At 24.4% G+C, this 18,908-nt stretch overlaps 2 protein-coding genes across 2 annotated transcripts; both read left to right on the forward strand.

Moving 5' to 3' along the window:
• Nucleotides 1-184: 184 nt before the first annotated feature.
• Nucleotides 185-4,895, forward strand: LOC126901977 (lysine-specific demethylase 3A). Its single transcript, XM_050678973.1, has 5 exons — nt 185-537; nt 1,267-1,347; nt 1,613-3,318; nt 3,411-4,277; nt 4,546-4,895. Exons 2-5 carry the CDS (start codon nt 1,293-1,295, stop codon nt 4,750-4,752), a joined length of 2,835 nt encoding a protein of 944 aa, XP_050534930.1. The 5' UTR covers nt 185-537; nt 1,267-1,292; the 3' UTR covers nt 4,753-4,895.
• Nucleotides 4,896-6,086: 1,191 nt separating this feature from the next.
• LOC126901979 (uncharacterized) lies at nt 6,087-18,206 on the forward strand. The gene is made up of 11 exons (XM_050678975.1): nt 6,087-6,400; nt 9,505-9,604; nt 10,519-10,630; nt 12,372-12,582; nt 12,653-12,819; nt 14,368-14,536; nt 14,611-14,780; nt 16,147-16,273; nt 16,346-16,543; nt 16,656-16,886; nt 17,032-18,206. Exons 1-11 carry the CDS (start codon nt 6,289-6,291, stop codon nt 17,184-17,186), a joined length of 1,752 nt encoding a protein of 583 aa, XP_050534932.1. The 5' UTR covers nt 6,087-6,288; the 3' UTR covers nt 17,187-18,206.
• The last annotated feature ends 702 nt before the right edge of the window (nt 18,207-18,908 follow it).

An 18,908-nucleotide genomic window follows, 5' to 3' on the forward strand; every position in this document is an offset into this window, starting at 1 on the left:
GCTATAAGGTTTCCTAGTTAACACGTATAGTCATTAAAAATTTAAATACTAATTTTGTTCATAAGAAATACATAAATATCATAGAACTTAAGTATAGGTGGTGTTATTTGTTAGGTAACCTATACAATTTATTTTACAACTGATAAAAGATTAGAGATAAAAATTACTATAACAATGGTCATTTGAACTGATAACACTATTAGATGAAAATTAACATAGAAAGCAAATAGGCTAATGAAAACATGAATATGGCGATTATTGTTATTTTCACTTATTATTATTTAATGATATACAAAAGTGGACAGACATTAGACAGTCAACATTTCTAAGAATATGTTTGAACATTTTGAGCTGTATTTCCTATCACGATTAATGAAAAACTATATAAATTAATATAAGTACAAAATGCAATTGAATTTTAATAAAGAATTAGTTTTGAATTACAAAATCAAACATTTTTTATTACTATTTAAAATACTACCTTTTAAAAAATATTTGTATGATATTGGAACAAAAGTCGTAAATGTTAAACAATAAGTAAGTTATTTATTTTTACTTTAATTTTTTGTATGTGTTTAATATAAATAAGAAGTTTCTTTTTGATTTATTAATTCATAAATTTTATAATTAAGTTCCTAATTTCACTAATGTATAAATTAAAACAAAGTGATATTTAATTAAACAATTTAATTTTCAACTATACTAATTAAAGGTTAAAAAGTTAAATATCCATTTAATTAAAGTTCTTAACAGTATTAAATTAATATTCGTTTGTTTTTTAATGAGTTTTCCCAATGTAGAATAAGTGTATTAAAAATAATAAAAAGAAAAATAGTTATTGTATCAGTTAAAGTAAATTTTTAATATATATCATTATAGGCAGTCTAAAAAAAAATTTGAGTGAGCAAATTTTAATTTTTTTCCTCCAAAAGAAGTATTTATAATTTATTGTATTTGGGAGTAACTTAGCCTCCAAGATCCCTTAAACTTTATTCTTGTGTAGTATTTATGTATGTGTCAAATTCATTATCCTGAAATTAATAAGCTCAAATTTTTGTACTGTCTGAAATAATTGTTTTTGTGTCTGATAAAATTTTGTTTAGTTTTACTATGAAAATCTTTGTTTTGATTTACTATCTTAAAATATTATATCTCATATTTATTATTTATTCCTATTATTATGTATTAGTAAACTGAGTATTGTAGGATTCATTTAAATTATTTTAGAAATGAGAATCATTTAAATTAAAATATTTTTTTTTTTAGAGGAAAGTACAAAGTCTATAATTTTAATGATGACACATTGTGAAAAATTTTTGTCAAATGATCAAAATATTGATTCAGAATGTAAGTTCAAACAAATAAATATCCATCCCCACAGCAATACTGCACAATATACATTCAGTCAAAAATGTAATACTTGAACTCAGTTTGGTGCTATCATTAATTTACATCAACCTTGTTTAAATTTCAACTAATAGTATTTTCATAAGTTCAAAGAAACTTAATGACTTTCTTGAAAATATTTTATACAGTGTTGCTGTGAGGCCAGCAAACTATGGATTTATTTAAAAATGTATTTTAAATGTGATGTGTATATTTTTTCAATTAGGCAATTCTGTCTCAAATGATTTTAAATCATTAGCTAATCATTCAAATACATATGAAATTCCGCAGGAAAAAAAGTATAGTATTAAATTATTTGATTTTAATTACAAAAATTGTAATGATTCATTATCAAGTCTAAATTACAAGATATCAAATAGTACAGATGATTTTAATGGTGAATTAATAGAGTATGAAAACTGTGCAAAACTTGTTGATAAAAATGTTCAAAATATAGTTCAGCTAAATAATGCTTTTAAGGATTGTATTAATGTTGATAACCTAAATTTATCTAGTGATAACAATAATTGTCTGGTTAATTCTAATAAGGTAAATGAAAAAAAAAAATCACTCGAAATGTGTAGTGAAAACCGTAAAAGAAAACTTTCTGAATCAAAAAAATTAAGTTGTAGTAGTAGTAGTAGTAGTTGTAGTAGTAATTATGATACAGAAAGTGATAATTCTTGTAAAAAGAAAAAAATACCAAAATCTAAAATTATGAATAAGTTTAATTTTCAAAGACAAAAACCAAAATCTTGTAAAGAAGTTGCTGTCGGTATTCCAGATATATTTACTGATCAATCTCAAGAAGTTGAAAAATGGAGAAATACTTTAGAACGATTTTTACAAAAAGGTTTATGTTTAGGTTTACCACCAAAAATTGATAAATGCATTGAATGTCGCTCTTACCAGTCAAAAAAAAACTTGACTAAAAGAGATTATGACAATATTACTTGTAGATTTTATGCATTCCGTCAATTACGATTCACAAAAACTGGGCGGCTATCTGTTGCTGGTTATCCAGATCCATATAAAGATATGAATAATGCTGATTTAAAAATGTGGCTTCCTGATTCAAATAATGTTCCAGATAATTTTGATGTACAAGTAGCATTAAAAGTCTTAGAAGATACTGGAGGTCAGTTTTGTAGGTTTGTTCAGGATGAAAATGAAGCTTTATATTTAAATTGGCCTAACAGACGTAAAAAACGCAAAGTAGCTTGGAAAAAATGTGTTAATGGAATTCGCGAGATGTGTGATGTTTGTAAAACAACAATATTTAATCATCACTGGGTTTGTGGAAAATGTGGTTTTGTAGTTTGTGTTGACTGTTATAAAAGTAGACTCTTAAAAAGCCCATCTATTTCTCCTAACAGTAAAAAAAATTATAAGAGGAAACGAGATAAAGAAAAATGGTTGTATTGTTCTGATCAAGTAGAACATCAAGTAGATCATTTAACCATTACACAAATTCTTGCTGGAGATGCTTTAAATCTTATGTCTAAATATATGCATGATATTTGTTATAAAAATAAAATACTTTTGGATTGTAATTGTTCTTTACAGTCAAATAAAAATTTACCATCAATTAATTTAAATCCTATAACTGATATGTTCATGAACAATATAAACAGTAGTTCAGATGAAGAAGATGAAATTGATACTCCAGCGTTGAAAAAGCTATTAAGTAAACAATGTTTTGATTTTTTCCTTAAAAGTAAAGAAGATGAAGAAAAAGTAAATTGTTTATTCAATTTAACAAATCCTATTACTGATCAAATAGAAACATCTATAAATACCAAAGAAATGTATGCACCAAAATTATCACTACTAATTGAAAGAACTACTAGTGTTCCTCACACTTGGCTATGCGATGGACGTTTATTACGTTTACTTGATCCAAAAAATGTTGATAATTGTTATCTATTTCAAGTAAATATAGAGATTTATCACTTAAAATATTATTTGAATTATATTTCTAAATTACTAATTTTTTAAATTGAAATTGTATTTGTAATTTTTAGGATCAATGGAAACGAGGACAACCAGTAATTGTAAGTGATGTAGGGAAAAACTTGAATTCTTCATTATGGCATCCTGAGTCATTTTCACGTGATTTTGGTGATCAAAAAAATGATTTGATTAATTGTGCTAGTGGTAAGTTAGTTCCTAATCAGCCCATGAGTAAATTTTGGAATGGTTTTGAAAATGCTTCTGAGCGTTTATGTGACAATAGAGGTAATTCTATGTTATTAAAGTTAAAAGATTGGCCACCTTCAGCTGATTTTGCTGAAACCTTACCTGATAGATTCCAAGATTTAATGAATTCACTACCTTTAAAAGAATACACTCATCGTGATGGTAAATTTAATTTGGCATCTCGCTTACCTGAAGGTTTTGTTCGCCCTGATTTAGGACCAAAAATGTACACAGCATATGGTAATGCTGGTACAAAATATAAACTTTTGGGCACAACTAATTTGCATTTAGATATATCAGATGCAGTAAATGTTATGGTTTATGTTGCAATCACAAAAAATTGTAAAGAATTTGATTACAATTGGCATGTTAAAGAAGCCTTACAAGTAATTGAAGAGGCAGGGTGTGATATTTTAACAAAAAAACGTGTTTATGAGCAAGGAGAAATCCCAGGAGCTTTATGGCACATTTATCATGCATCTGATGCTGATTGTATTAGAGATTTTTTAAATAAAGTTTCTATTGAACAAGGAATTTTCCCAGAACAGCATCATGATCCAATTCATGATCAATCTCATTATTTGGATGCATATCTAAGAGAACGTTTATTCAAAGAGTATGGAGTCAAAGGTTATCCAATTGTCCAATGTTATGGTGATGCAGTTTTCATTCCCGCCGGCGCACCCCATCAGGTATTTAAATTTGCAAGACTTTCAATAAAATTGACTCATTTAAACCTATAATTACTGTTCATGCAGTACATCTAATCAAATAATTATAAATTTTAGATTCATAAGTTAAAATTAAAAAAACGAATTTGTATTGATCACCATGTCTAACATTAAGATTTGGTTTTACAAATAGTGTATAATTCCTAAAAAATGTATTAAAATAAAAAAGTAGTTTTTGGAAAATAGCTAAATAATTAAATTAAGAAAATGAAATATTAATAAATTTTAGGTAAGAAATTTGCACAACTGTATAAAAGTTGCTGAAGACTTTGTTTCTCCTGAAAATGTGCACCATTCCTTTCGCATGACACAAGAGTTTCGTGATCTCACTGATAGTCATACTAACCATGAAGACAAATTACAAATAAAGAATATTGTATTTCATGCCATTAAAGATTCTCTTTCAGTACTTATGAATCAATGTAAATTAATTTAAGAGTATTTTTCAATTTGTATTATGTATTTAAATGTAGACTGAATTAATAAGATATTATGTTAAATATTGAATTTCATTATTATATTGTAAATAATTTGTTTTAATTATTTTTAATGAAAAAATAGAAACTTAGTTGCAAAGTATAAAACTTTTATGTTTTAGTTTTATTTATAGAAAAATTTTACTAAATTTTTAAAATATTCTTTTTTAATCCACCTTCCTTTGTAATTTCCTCCAATGATTACATTTTTTATTTTTGAATGCTGAAACGTTATTTGTCAAACATTTATAAACAAAAAATGTAGTTTTGTTCATATTTACTATAAAGTAAGATTTATAGCTTACATTAGTATACATTAGCTCATTCAAGGGAGTTCTTTAGATTTGAATTGATGAAATTGAATCTGTCTCACCCTCCAAGTAATTGTGTGCACTAATACATTTAAAGCAACAAATTGTATAATTTTTCACAAAAATGATGAAAATCTATGACTTTCATATTATTGTTATTAATTTTTGTCTTCGATGCGAAGCTGAGAAGGTATTGGTTTTACTAAGGTGTGTTTTTTTTAGCTTCGATGCGAAGCGGAGAAGGTATTAATTTTACTATGATGTGTTTTTTTTTTTTTTTATGTCTGTTGCCACTTTTTCTCAGTTCTCACTGGATCGATTTCTTTCAAAAATACGTCAAAAGATCACAAATCATATCTAGTTGAAGACATTACCCTTAAAAATTGAAAAAAATTCCCTCGTTCCCCGCAAATGGGGGAAATATCCAAAAAAATTACAAATTTAAAAATCGCTAATTTTCGAAATTTTTTCACTTTTTTTTCTTAAAATATACATACTATTTATTAAAATTGGACAATTTTCCCATATATAGGGGGCGTTCAAAACTTGAAAAATTGTATAAAAAATAGAACTTTTTCAACTTAACTTTTGAAAGTGTTCCGGAAATACTGCGTCCTTTAAACATATATCAAATTAAAGCTTATTGTATGTACTATAAAATGAAAAAAAAAAATTTGTTCCGACGACCTATCTTCTATGCGCAAATGGCTACCGTATTCAAAAATATGCTATTTTTGTATTAAAATTATGGGAACTTGAAAAAAATATCACACAACTCTTAACCCCACTTTTAATCGCTATACCTCATGACGCTATGATAAGTATTAAAAAATATTGCATCAATTAAATAAAATAATATAGTAAAATAGATAAATAAAGTAACATAAAATTACTTAAAAACAAGTAGTCTACATGTGTGTGCGTGCGCACGTATTTTGAGTAGGTCAAGTAAAATGTCCTACTATTATTTTTTAGTATGGTCCAGTCTCTATTAATTGTACATTAGTTTCACTTGTATATTGCAGTTTAACATCTTACTTCATTCGTTAACTTTCATTCGAATAATAGTAGCTAAAATCCTGTTTATACGTGTGCTGTTATGTCACTTACAATTTGTATTTTGCTCACAATAATATAGTTTATGTTATGAATTTTTACGTTAATATTTATTAATATTTTTGTAAAATGGCCAATAAAAATAACACAATTTGCACTTGTATACTTCGATTGTCAATTTTTGTCGGTCTTCTATCTGTGGTAGTTACTATAATATATTACACGCCAATACCCGATTTCGGTAAATATTAATTTTCTTCGTAAATTTAAATTAAAACATAATTTTAATTTTAGTAATGAATTATCAGAGCATTTCATTATAAATTTTTATAAAAAGACATTTTTTCAATAATTGTATAATAAAACACTAATTTACCTAAAATAAAATATATTTAATGCATTAATCAAATTATTCACAATTCACGATCTAAATTTTACAATACCCAAATCATACAGAGTACAATTATATTAAAATCACTTTTAGTATAAAAATCAAATAAATAAACTTCTTTTTACCAGTAGTTTCAAAAATCAGATTACTCTTTATTATTATTATTAATTAGTTTTAGCATCATACCTTATAATTTTTAAAGAGTGTCAAATTTAATTTCTTAATTGGTAATATAGATTTTTAACTAGCTTATAAAATAAGAAACGATCTAATTAAGAAAATGATTGGCCGATTTCAACTTTTGGACCAGTGCTTTTTAAAGTTATCAACATTTTTATACGCGAACGAGAGGAGAAGTGAAGTTAAGAAACATCTAACATTGTACATAGTCTTACTAGCGCCTTTCTCTCAGTCTATATTTTAAAATTGTCATATTTTACGAAATACTGTTAATACAAATTATAATAGTGATGCAAATATATAATTTCGCTTAACAATTCTATTTCATAACGTTGCCTTATCATTATTAAAAAATATTGACTACTAAGAGAAACTAGATAAGGTTGTCAGTGTTTTAAAATTTTTTAACTCTCTCTTAGGTAATTTCAAATCTTCTTCTGTTTTCGAATGTGTATGATTTCTTATCATAAAAACGTTAGTAAATGAATAAAAATTAAAACATTTTTTACCTTTATAAGTACGCGAGGTCAGTTGTCACGCTCAACTAAAAGAAGACGGTTTGTTTGCCCTTGATGAATAAACTCTGAAAAACTAACAATCAACAATATAATAGTTAGTTATAATGACATAACACAAATGAAAGATATAGTAAAAACTAAAATATTGTATTGTACGTGATAAATTTTTTAGGTTCTATGCAAAACTGAAAAAGTTTAAAATTTTACTATGATGTGTTTTTTTTTTGTGTCTGTTACCACTTTTTCTCAGCTGTCTCCGGACCGATTTCTTTCAACGATTAGTCCAAAGATCACAAATCATAACTAGTCGAAGACATTACCCTCAAAAATTGAAAACATTTCCCTCGTTCCCCGTAAATGGAGGAAACCTCCAAAAAATTACAAATTTAAAAATCGCTCATTTTTGACATTTTTTCAATTTTCATAACTTAAAATTGCGATAATTTTTTTAAAAATAACCAAATCAATATAATTTTTTTTTTTATAGTTGCTTGATGTCTTTACCTATCATTTGGTATATTTTTTTATAAATTTAACCCTTTCATGCGGGTCCACAGGGGAGGATTTAAAGTGACAACTTTTTCACAAAAAATTTACTTTTTCAACTTAACTTTTGAACTATTTTTGTGTGAAAACTCTCGATTTTATTTTTTACATTTTTAACTTTATAATGCTATAGTTTATTGAAAATTGTATGGATCAGCACAATTTTTTTATGAGAAATAATATTGTTTAATAATCCCCTTTTTAATCGACATACTTTATCTTAATCAGGATATTAATAAAAAACTAGCAGATCATGTAGCTTTTGGAATAATCCACTACTTACTAAAAATTGCTGTAACTTTTTAAAAAATGAACATATCAATATAATTTTTTTATAGATGTTTGATGTCTTTACCTATCATTTGGTATATTTTTTTTGTAAATTTGACCCTTTATCTGCCCACAAGGGGGGGATTTAAAATGACAACTATTTCACAAAAAATTAACTTTTTCAACTTAACTTTTGAAAATGTTCCGGAAAGTCTGACACTTTTATATATATCTTAAATTAAAGCTAATGTAATGTACTTTAATTTGAAAAAAAAAATTGACCTCTAGACATGTCTTCATGGTGAAAACGGCTACCAAATGCTATTTTTGTGTGAATATTCTCGATTTTATAATTTACATTTTTTACTTTAAAGTGCTATAACTTTTTGAAAAATATATGGATCAATACAATTTTTTATGAGAAATAATATTTTTTAATAATCTCTTTTTCATTTGACATACTATATCTTAATCAGGATATTAATAAGGAACTAGCAGATCATGTAGCTTTTGGAATAATACACCAATTTTTAAAAATTAAACACTATCTAAAGATTATCAAATTATAACTTGTATCATGTACTATAAAATTAAAAAAATTCTTCTATCGACTTATCTTCTATGCGCAAATAGCTGCCGTAATTAAAAACATGATATTTTTGTGTTAAAAATTTTAATTTTCAATTTTATATTTTCAAGTTTAAATTGCTATAACTTTTTGAAATATGTATGGATCAATACAATTTTTTTTCATAACTACTGTATGTTGATTTTATCACTGTCAGATATCATTATACTTGATCCAACTATGCCACGTCACCATTGTGCCGCGACCCCCTGTGCTGGGTTTTTTATCTCATTTAGATTCAAATAACTTCAACGAATATCAAGGATAATGTAATAGGTTTCAACTAAAAAATTTAATAATTTTACCATAATTAATACAGAACATTATATGTTATTTTCATAAATTTATTAAAAGAATACAATAGGAAATTAAAAAAATATTTAAAAAAAAAAAATGTATTTATTATATTTATTCATTATACACGCCAAATTATTTTTTTACTAGGATAATTTTTGTATTTGCCTATTAATTAATACATTTTTTTAATTTAAGCCCATGCATTTAAAAACTTAAAATTGAAATTAATTTTAACAAATAAGTCTGATTTATTTTATTAAGCATAGAGCATTACATTTTTTTTACTTTTTGCAGTATACTTATTAAGAAAGAAATATACAATTTTAGTTGAAGATTTGTAAACAAGTTTAGGTATTAAAAAAAATAACCATAACACTATGTCAAATTTAATTTTTTACGTAAACTAATTGACTAAAAAACAATTAACCTATATATATATATATATATATAATTTATATAATTTATTAGATATAAAAATAATAAATTATATTAATAAATTGACTCATTTAATTTAGAAGAATCTAAAAGAGTCAGTTGTGACAGAGAATGTCATGAACTTGAATGGCCACAGATATGCCGTTATAAAATTGTACTAGAAGCTTTAAACATCCGAAGGTAAAAAAACAAATAATTTTATTAAGTATAATTTTAAGTTATTGTAGGCTTAAACTTACAACTGGGGATTAATTAGGTTCAATCATTATTTTTCAATTTTCTGTTTCCTAGTTTATCTTTTAACATTTTTTTTTGCTTTTATTAGTCCATTAAGGGCTATAGCGACCTCCCCTTAGGAGGAGGTTTTCTTAACCATTTATATTCCGGGACGGGTGGTTAGTCCGTCGCCGGAGAGTGAGATGGCGACTCCAATTATCGAACTGATCTCTCGTTTGTCAAATGAAGACGCCCGTGACCGAGTTTCGAACCCGAGGCAGTGCGCGTCAAGCACTCAACTTTTAAAAATACTCTGTAAAATTGTTTATTAAGGATGTGGTGTACAATCTTCTAACACCATCTATTTGCGCCATAGGTTGTAATACAATTCAATTTTTTTCTAATTTTTCTTTCTAATGGATGTTTTCAAAGATAAAGGGATTTTATGTAACTAATTTAATTTGAATGAAATAAAAAAATATCTTGTTATATATTCCCAATCTAAAATTACAATGAAGGTTACTTAAATTATATTTTTAAATATTTTAAAATAATTTTAATAATTTATTTGTACTTATTTTCACACTAACTTTATTTTTTTTACTAGTTATTTTAATGTAAAAATTACGTGTTTTCACAATTAAGCATTGAAATTGTATAAAAAAAAATGTTTTTAATTATATTGCTGTTTTAATGTTAGGATGATTTTTTTTATTTATTTCATGGACGATTGTATTGTAAACTTGTTACCTAGTTAAGTGATATTAACATTTTATATTGATACATTTGGTTTATTACATCGAAATCAATGAGCTGCTGGAAACTTTTTAGGTAATAATTACACAATTAACGAACATATTAATTTAATATTATTATAGAAACAATCTAAATTGTTTACACAATCAAACCAACTCCAATGATTTGTATTGTCGTAGTTCAATAAACAAAATTATCACTGCAAATAGACAACATCCTGGACCATCAATTCACGTAAGTATGAACAAGTAATATTTAATAATAAATAATAAAATTTTAAAAAATGATATTTATAAAAGTACTTAAATAAAAATTGGTTGTATAATAGGATTATAAATCTCTTGAATTTTATTTATCTTTTAAATCTCTTCTGTAAATAAGCCTGAACTAATACTTAAAAAAATAAATCTTTATTAAAATTTTTGAAAAGTATTGATGCTTTTACAAGGGTAATATAGACATTTTATTTAATATACAACAAACGAATATTTTTTGTTTTTTGGATGGCAACATATATTTTGTAATAATTGTTATTTATTTTCAAAATCACAAAATTATTAAAATTATTAAATAATATATTAATAAACATATAATAATATAATTAATTAACATTAAATTATTAAAATCAAATAATTAAGTTGTTCAAACTATTTATATTATCACATACTTATGGTGCAATACCCTGTTTATTGTGCGTACAACCTACTTACAAATGTATAATAAAAATAATATTCAATAAGAAAATGGAAATTGAATTTATCACATGTAGATATTTATATATTTTTATTATGTATACATTGTATATAATAAGACAAAATATAAGGTATAATAATTGAGATCCTTTATCTTTTTAGTTAATTTGGTTCAATATGTTTTATTATTTTCTAGTACCTACCAGTTTTATATTTTTAAAAATATTAATGATCATTGGAATCAATAATTTAAGCATGCCTAAATTTTTGACTGAATGTGCACCTCTGATTAAAAAATAGATAACATACACATAAAACACTTATCTAAAAGATTATGTTTTTTATTTTATTATACAGAGTGGCCCACCACTCACTGACAACTTAAATAACTTTTGATCCAGTTAATATTTTTAGTTGATTTTTTTTTTTTAATAATAGTTATACGTTAGGTCTATAGCTATATCTCAATAATTAATTTTTTTACATTTTATTAAAAATATTAATTATTTTTAAATTTTAAATAAAATGTAAAAAAAAAATCTAAGATAGCTATTTTGTAGAGTAGAATTTAAGAAAAATTTTAGTAAAAAAATATCTTATTAATATTCAGTAGTAAATATTCTGTAGCGTTTTGAAGTTTGTGAAAATTTGAATTTTCATGTACTATTTTACGGTATTAAACATTGAAATACGTATTGAGAAAAGGACAGAAGAAAACGCTATCTTTTCAATATACTTTTGAATGAGAGTGATAAGTAATAATTGCCTTATCTAATTTCTTATCATGGTATTTATGCCAAGTTTGTAATGTATACACACTATCATCATATGTATACACAGTAATCATGAAAAGATAGCGTTTTCTTCTGTCCTTTTCTCAATACGTATTTCAATGTTTATAACCGTAAAATAGTACATGAAAATTCAAATTTTTACAAACTTCAAAACGCTACAGAATATTTACTACTGAATATTAATAAGATATTTTTTTACTAAAATTTTTCTTAAATTCTACTCTACAAAATAGCTATCTAAGGATTTTTTTTTTACATTTTATTTAAAATTTAAAAATAATTAATATTTTTAATAAAATGTAAAAAAATTAATTATTGAGATATAGCTATAGACCTAACGTATAACTATTATTAAAAAAAAAAAATCAACTAAAAATATTAACTGGATCAAAAGTTATTTAAGTTGTCAGTGAGTGGTGGGCCACTCTGTATATATATTACATTTTCGCTGGAATTTATTTTTTTTTATAAAAACCAAAAATTTTAAAGGTTTGTCAAAATGATGTATTGGTAGTTGACATTATAAATAAAATACCAGGCCATAGTCTATCAGTACATTGGAGAGGTCAATTACAAAAAGAAACACCGGTAATGGATGGTGCTCCAATGGTTACTCAATGTTCAATATTGCCATTCACAACATTCCAGTACAAATTTAGAGCTTCTGAAGCTGGTACTCATTGGTGGCAAGTATTATCAGGTAATTTTTTTTTAATCTAAATTATATAAAAATATTAAAATTAAAAGTAGTTTTATATTTTTATTTTAAGGAGATGAATTAACTGAAAAGTTATTTGGAGTTTTCATAGTAAAACAGTCAAAACGTAGAGAACCTCATAGTACTTTGTATGATCACGATTTGAACAACTTGTTAATCGAACAAATTTCTTCTGGTAATATTTACGAAATGAGAGTTAATGGAAATACGTCTAACACGGTAGCTATATATTGAAATCATTATAATTAACAAATTCTATTACAGATCTCTAATAAAAATAAAATTCAATAACTCCTATGAAATAAATTTAAAGGTGTTACTTTTACTTCTACATTGTCATGTAAATAATATTTTCAATTACTAAAATATAGAAACTTATCCCTCAAATTAATACTAGATATAGGTAATTCCATAACTCAGGTCTCGCGAAATATGTTCTGAAATCTTAGAGCTAATTACAATTTTATTTTATTTTTTAATAATAATAATGGTTTTTTGTTTATATGAAGAATTAATTTTCTGCTATCATCCCTTATAATTTAATCATCATCAATTTGCAGTTTTCAAGTAGGAACCCCAATTTTTTTTATATTATATTCAATTAAAAAGATTTTTTTGTTAAAAAATATTTCTATATGTTTCGATTATCAACGAGTTACAGCTGTTTTAAGTTTAGGAATGATCAAAAATGTACCTATTTTTAATAAACGGTATTTTTATTAGGTCATAAATTGATAGGTGTTATGGGTGTACCAGTTTATCATATTCCTATGAATAAAAGCGTTTATTGATGTACGACATGACAATGTTGCCGTTTTTTAAAAATAACTGCTTTTTTCTGATCGCCACTAACTTCAAACAGCTCGAAAATTTTAATAATAATTGTATGATATTTCAATTATAGAGTAACTGATCGAGTAAATAATCATTTTTTAATAAGTACACCATTGGTATTATTTAAAATATTATATTTTATATAAATAAAAATATAAATATATAAATTCTATAAATATTAACTTCTATGTATCAAAGTTGAGCAATTTCGTTGATTTGTGATGTATGATTTAAATTCAAAATACTTATGTTGACATTTAAATAAGCTATAAGCAATATTACAAGGTCTTATTAGTTTTTTGAACTTAAATTCAATTTAGTAGTTTACTTTTTCACTTAATATTGCTAAAAGTATTTAAATTTAAGAGTAGATGAAATGATTAATTTTATAATCAAATATTAGAAGTTAATAGTTGTAATAAATTTGGTTTATAATTTTGAAATTCAATGAATATTCAATTATTCAATAACTAGACGTAAAACCATGTATAATAGTTTTAATTAAATTAATATGTATAAGTTGATATTTTAAAAATCTTGTCCCCATAACTTCACGCTTCTGCAAACAGTAATTTTATATTAATGTTTTATTTTATTTTCTATTTTTATTAAGAACATATCCAAGTTATTTTCTTAAAGGGGCAACTAAGTTGATTTGATTGACCGATTGATTTAAACATTCGATTTGGCCGCCTAAAAATTTAAAAAATGTCTGATGACCAAGGTAACTTTAGCAAGCTCTCCTTGCTCTCCTTTAATTACGTCCCTATTGTATATAGATGAGCCATTAAATGTTATATTTAATATAAATATTATTATTTCATAATATATATCTTGATGAAAAATGAGAAAATGCAAATTTACTTAAACAAAAAAATAGGTTATATCATTATTTAAAATTGAGTAATTTATTAGTTTTTTCTTTATGTTTAGTCAATATCTCTTAAAACTAATGGAAGGTATAGATTTAGAGTCATAAATTTTGGAGGTGATTTAAAGTGTCCCGTTTATATTAAGTTTAATCAACATCATTTAACAATTATTTCAATTGATGGAAATCCAGTAGTACCAAAAATTGTAGATTCTATCATTATTAAATCAGGTAAAGGTGCTAGTAAATTATTAAAATACCGTTAATAATTACATTGAGATATGAAGTAGTAAGTTTTGTTTTAGATGAAACTTTAGATTTTATTGTGACAACAAGTGAGGGAAAAGGCATTTATTATATGGTTATGAAATCCACAAGTCATTGTTTAAATATGGATTTAAATCACATTATAACTGTTTACTACAATTCGTCTTTAAATGCTATTATTGAAGATATAAAAAATCCAATACATATTGTAAGCTAATTAAGTTCATTTTTAATAATATATTTAGAATCATATTGACAATTGAAAGGGTCCTTTTTAACAATACTAAATTATTAGTACTTTTTTATAAATTCATAAGATTTATTTTGCTTTGAAATTTAAAAAAAAATTACAAGAAAAAATATCAACTACAATTATGTGACATATCTAAGATTATTAGTAGAATATTGGTCGTAAAATATAAAATATAAAGAAGTACAGAGTGATTGAAAAACTATGTCTCACGATTTTTCTTTAAAAATATAAGTGTTATCATATATGTAATAATTATTATTTTATTTGTTATAAATCTTTGTTGAGCTATTTAACAAGAAAATAAAGATTTCATCAGCCCTTAACCCTTAAATCAATATTAACTTAAGTTTTTCAAATATTAAAAAAAAAATTAATAATATTAATAAAATATTAATAATAAGGACGTAAGAGACCAAATAGCTATTTATAGTCGAAAAGAAAAATCATTTGTTTATTTAAAAAAAAAACACTAATATAGGGTAAGATGTAGTATGGTGACGAGACTAAGTTTCTATGATTATTTCTAATTTCTATGAATGGATTTACAATTTAAAATTTGCACGAGAACTTCTTCCATATCATAAATTCTTTCGATTGCTTCTTTCATCTTCTAATGGATAAATTGTTAGTTTTCAAAAAAAATTACAATTTTAGTCATCTTTCTCAACGTAAAGGATTGTAACCAAAATTATTTTTAAAAAACGAGTCTCTAATGAATTAACAGGTACTGAGTAGTACTTTCAGAATATATTAGAAAGATAGTTGAAAAATTCACCTTAGATACTAAAACCTAAAATATTAGAATTACTTCAAAAAACGCTACATATGAATTTCTAACCTCAACTAAAATCAACTTGCGTACATGTATATTAGTATTAATGATTAAAAAGTGTACTAGAAGAGGCATTTATGCTTGTACGGATTTGTTGCTAAACGTAATTGATTTTAAGAAATATTGAACTCGTTATCTTTTCCTATTTGTCTCTTACTCCTTTTTACTCAACTATAATTGTGACAGAATCATTTAATTTTCTAAAGTTTTTAATACATTTTTAATGAATTATTTATATATTAATATATAATTAGCTTAAAAAAAAATACAAATATTTATTTTTAGAATAGTGATAAAATACAGTTTTTTTAACAACGTCCAAATATTATAAAAGGTTTTAGGATACTTTTTTTTAAAACTGTGCTTTCTTTAGCTCGAATTTATTTGATAGATTATTTATTACAAAAAATGTATCACATTTTGTAACTTTTATTACTTATAACTTGTATTGTTATTTATTTATTTTGGTTATTTACCATCAACGTATAGAAAGAAGATTTATCGGAGCCAAATTTGATTACATCTAGTTTAAAACCATTACCATACAAGTTATCTACTCCTAATGTCGATAATATAGTTTATCTAGGATTTTCCACTGTAAGACAGAACTTAGGAAGTATGAAAAATTATGATAAAATTTGTTGCTTAGGTGACCTCAGATTTAATAATAGCCCATTCATATTTTTAGCCTTGTGGTCTAAACCAGCTTTTAATAATATATCGATGATATTACCATCTCAGCCGTTACTTTTAAATCATCCTGAAGATCTAGAAATTTGTAATATAGGAAATTTGCCCAAAAGATGCTCAATAAGTTTTTGCGAGTGTACTCATATAATTGATATACAATTTGGCTCTTCAGTAGAAATTGTAATCTTTGACGCAGGTAAAATATTGTTAACTTCTATCAATAATACTAAACGAAATAAAAAGTAATTCGCAAAACTCAATCTTGATAGGTTATAATAACTTAATATTAACTTTACATTTTTTGTTAGAACATACAAATGATCAAAAAAAGGCTCCTCATTCATTTCATCTGCATGGATATCATTTTTACGAAGTTGGTGAAAAATCTGAAATTTACTTGAATTTAATTGATCAAATAAGAAAATTAGATAATGACGGGAAATTATTAAACAGAAATCTTAATAATCCCGTTTTAAAAAATTCAGTTTCAGTGCCTTTTGCTGGTGTATCAGCTATACGATTTTTGGCAGATAATCCCGGTAATTTTTACTCAGTTATTAAATTATTTTTTCATTTTATAATCAGATTGCGATAATAACAAATGAATTTAATTCTAATAATTTTTATTTTTTAATAACCACTGCATTACAGGCTATTTTTTGTTTAATAATTTTTATATTTCAGGATATTGGCTTTTAAGAAGCGAAAAGACATTAGAATGGTCTGATGGCTTATCATTGATCATCAAAGTGACGAGTCCTTCTGGAAGTTATCCTTCCGTACCAAAAGATATTCCAACATGCGGAAATTTTATTGGGCCCGATTTTTTCTTAGCATAGTTTTATAAAAAATTAAAATAAGTCATATAATATTACCAATTAGATACCAAATACAGTTATTAAGTACAGAGTGTCCCATCATTTTTTTAAATCTTTAATAACTTTTTAGCGAATATTTTACATTACTTTTTTTAAAAATAAATTTTATAGTTTTGAACTACGTTAGAAGTATATTTTATAATTTGTCTCAAATAAAAAAACAAATAAAAATATATTTTTTAATTTTCTCATTTTTTTAAATTTTCAAAATTTTCATTGTTTAGTTTTTTTTTCAAAAAATGTTGATGAGTCATTAAAAACTTTAGGATAAGTACATAAGGAATTACAGGTATTTTAATAAATAACTGAGTATATAGTGCAGGCAGAATATGCATATAAATGTACACTAATATATAAACTGTAACCAAACAGTACAGTATAAAATAAAAAATATGCTTTCACATAGTCCAAAAATATAGAAATTATTAAAAAAAAGGAAGGAACGCAAAATATTTGCTGGATCAAAAGTTATTAAAGATGTTAAAACCTCTTGGAGCACATATATAGTAATATTGATCTCTTAAGATTTTATACTAAAATTCTTCATTTAATTTAATCTAATTTTAATGTCTTATGTGATACATGATCATTATAATTTTAATGTGTATATTTATACAAAGGATTGTAAAAAAAAATATGACTTTTAATTTAGGGAAATAAATAGAACTATTTGTATAATAAGAAATATGTGAAACACATCCATATTATGTATATTAAATAAAATCCAGTTCTGCATAGTGAATCGATTAAAATCTTACAGCATAATTAATGCTAAAATTTAAATTAAACACAAGTTTAATTTAAATAAGTGCAAAAAAAAAAATAATTATAAAAATAATCATGAAAACTTGTCTAAATAACATTTTTTTTGTGTTATACTAACTAATGATAATATCAAAAACTAGAGTTTATAGAAAAAATCTAATTGCAGAAAATCGGTTTAGAAAAGTATATTCTGGTTTCAAATAAAAATTACTCGTATATCAGTGTATTTATTCATAATTAAGAAAAATATATTTTCTAAGAAGTTTTGCCCAAAGACTTTTAATAGTTATATAAGTTTGCTAAAAAAAATAACAACATAGACAATTACTTTATAATTGTTTGTAATTTCTCTGTAAAAATTATAATATTAAATTATTGAATAACAATTTCATACCAAAATTAATAACTATAATTATTATTTATTCATATATCATTCTTATAAATTAAACATAATAAGGAAAATACACCAATTTCTTAGAATTAAACACTATTTACAGATTTATATCAAGGCGTTTTTTAGCTTCGACGCGAAGCTGAGAAGGTATTGGTTTTACTATGATGTGCTTTTTTTTTTTTTGTGTCTGTTACCACTTTTTCTCAGCTCTCACCGAACTGATTTCTTTCAACGATTAGTCCAAAGATCACAAATCGTATCTAGTCGGAGACATTATTCCCAAATTTGAAAAAATTTCCCTCGTTCCCCGTAAATGGAGGGAATCCCCCAAAAAATTACAAATTTAAAAATCGCTAATTTTCGACATTTTTTACATAAAATTGCCATAACTTTTTCAATAATAATTATATCAATATAATTTTTTTTATAGATGCATAATGTTTTTACCTATCATTTAGTATATATATAATTTTAATTTGACCCTTTACCTCCCCATAGGAAAGTATTCAAAATGACAACTTTTT

The sequence above is a fragment of the Daktulosphaira vitifoliae genome, unplaced genomic scaffold, assembly GCF_025091365.1.
Source record: "Daktulosphaira vitifoliae isolate Bord-2020 unplaced genomic scaffold, ASM2509136v1 Scaffold_3, whole genome shotgun sequence".
In the NCBI taxonomy this organism is placed as follows: domain Eukaryota; kingdom Metazoa; phylum Arthropoda; class Insecta; order Hemiptera; family Phylloxeridae; genus Daktulosphaira; species Daktulosphaira vitifoliae.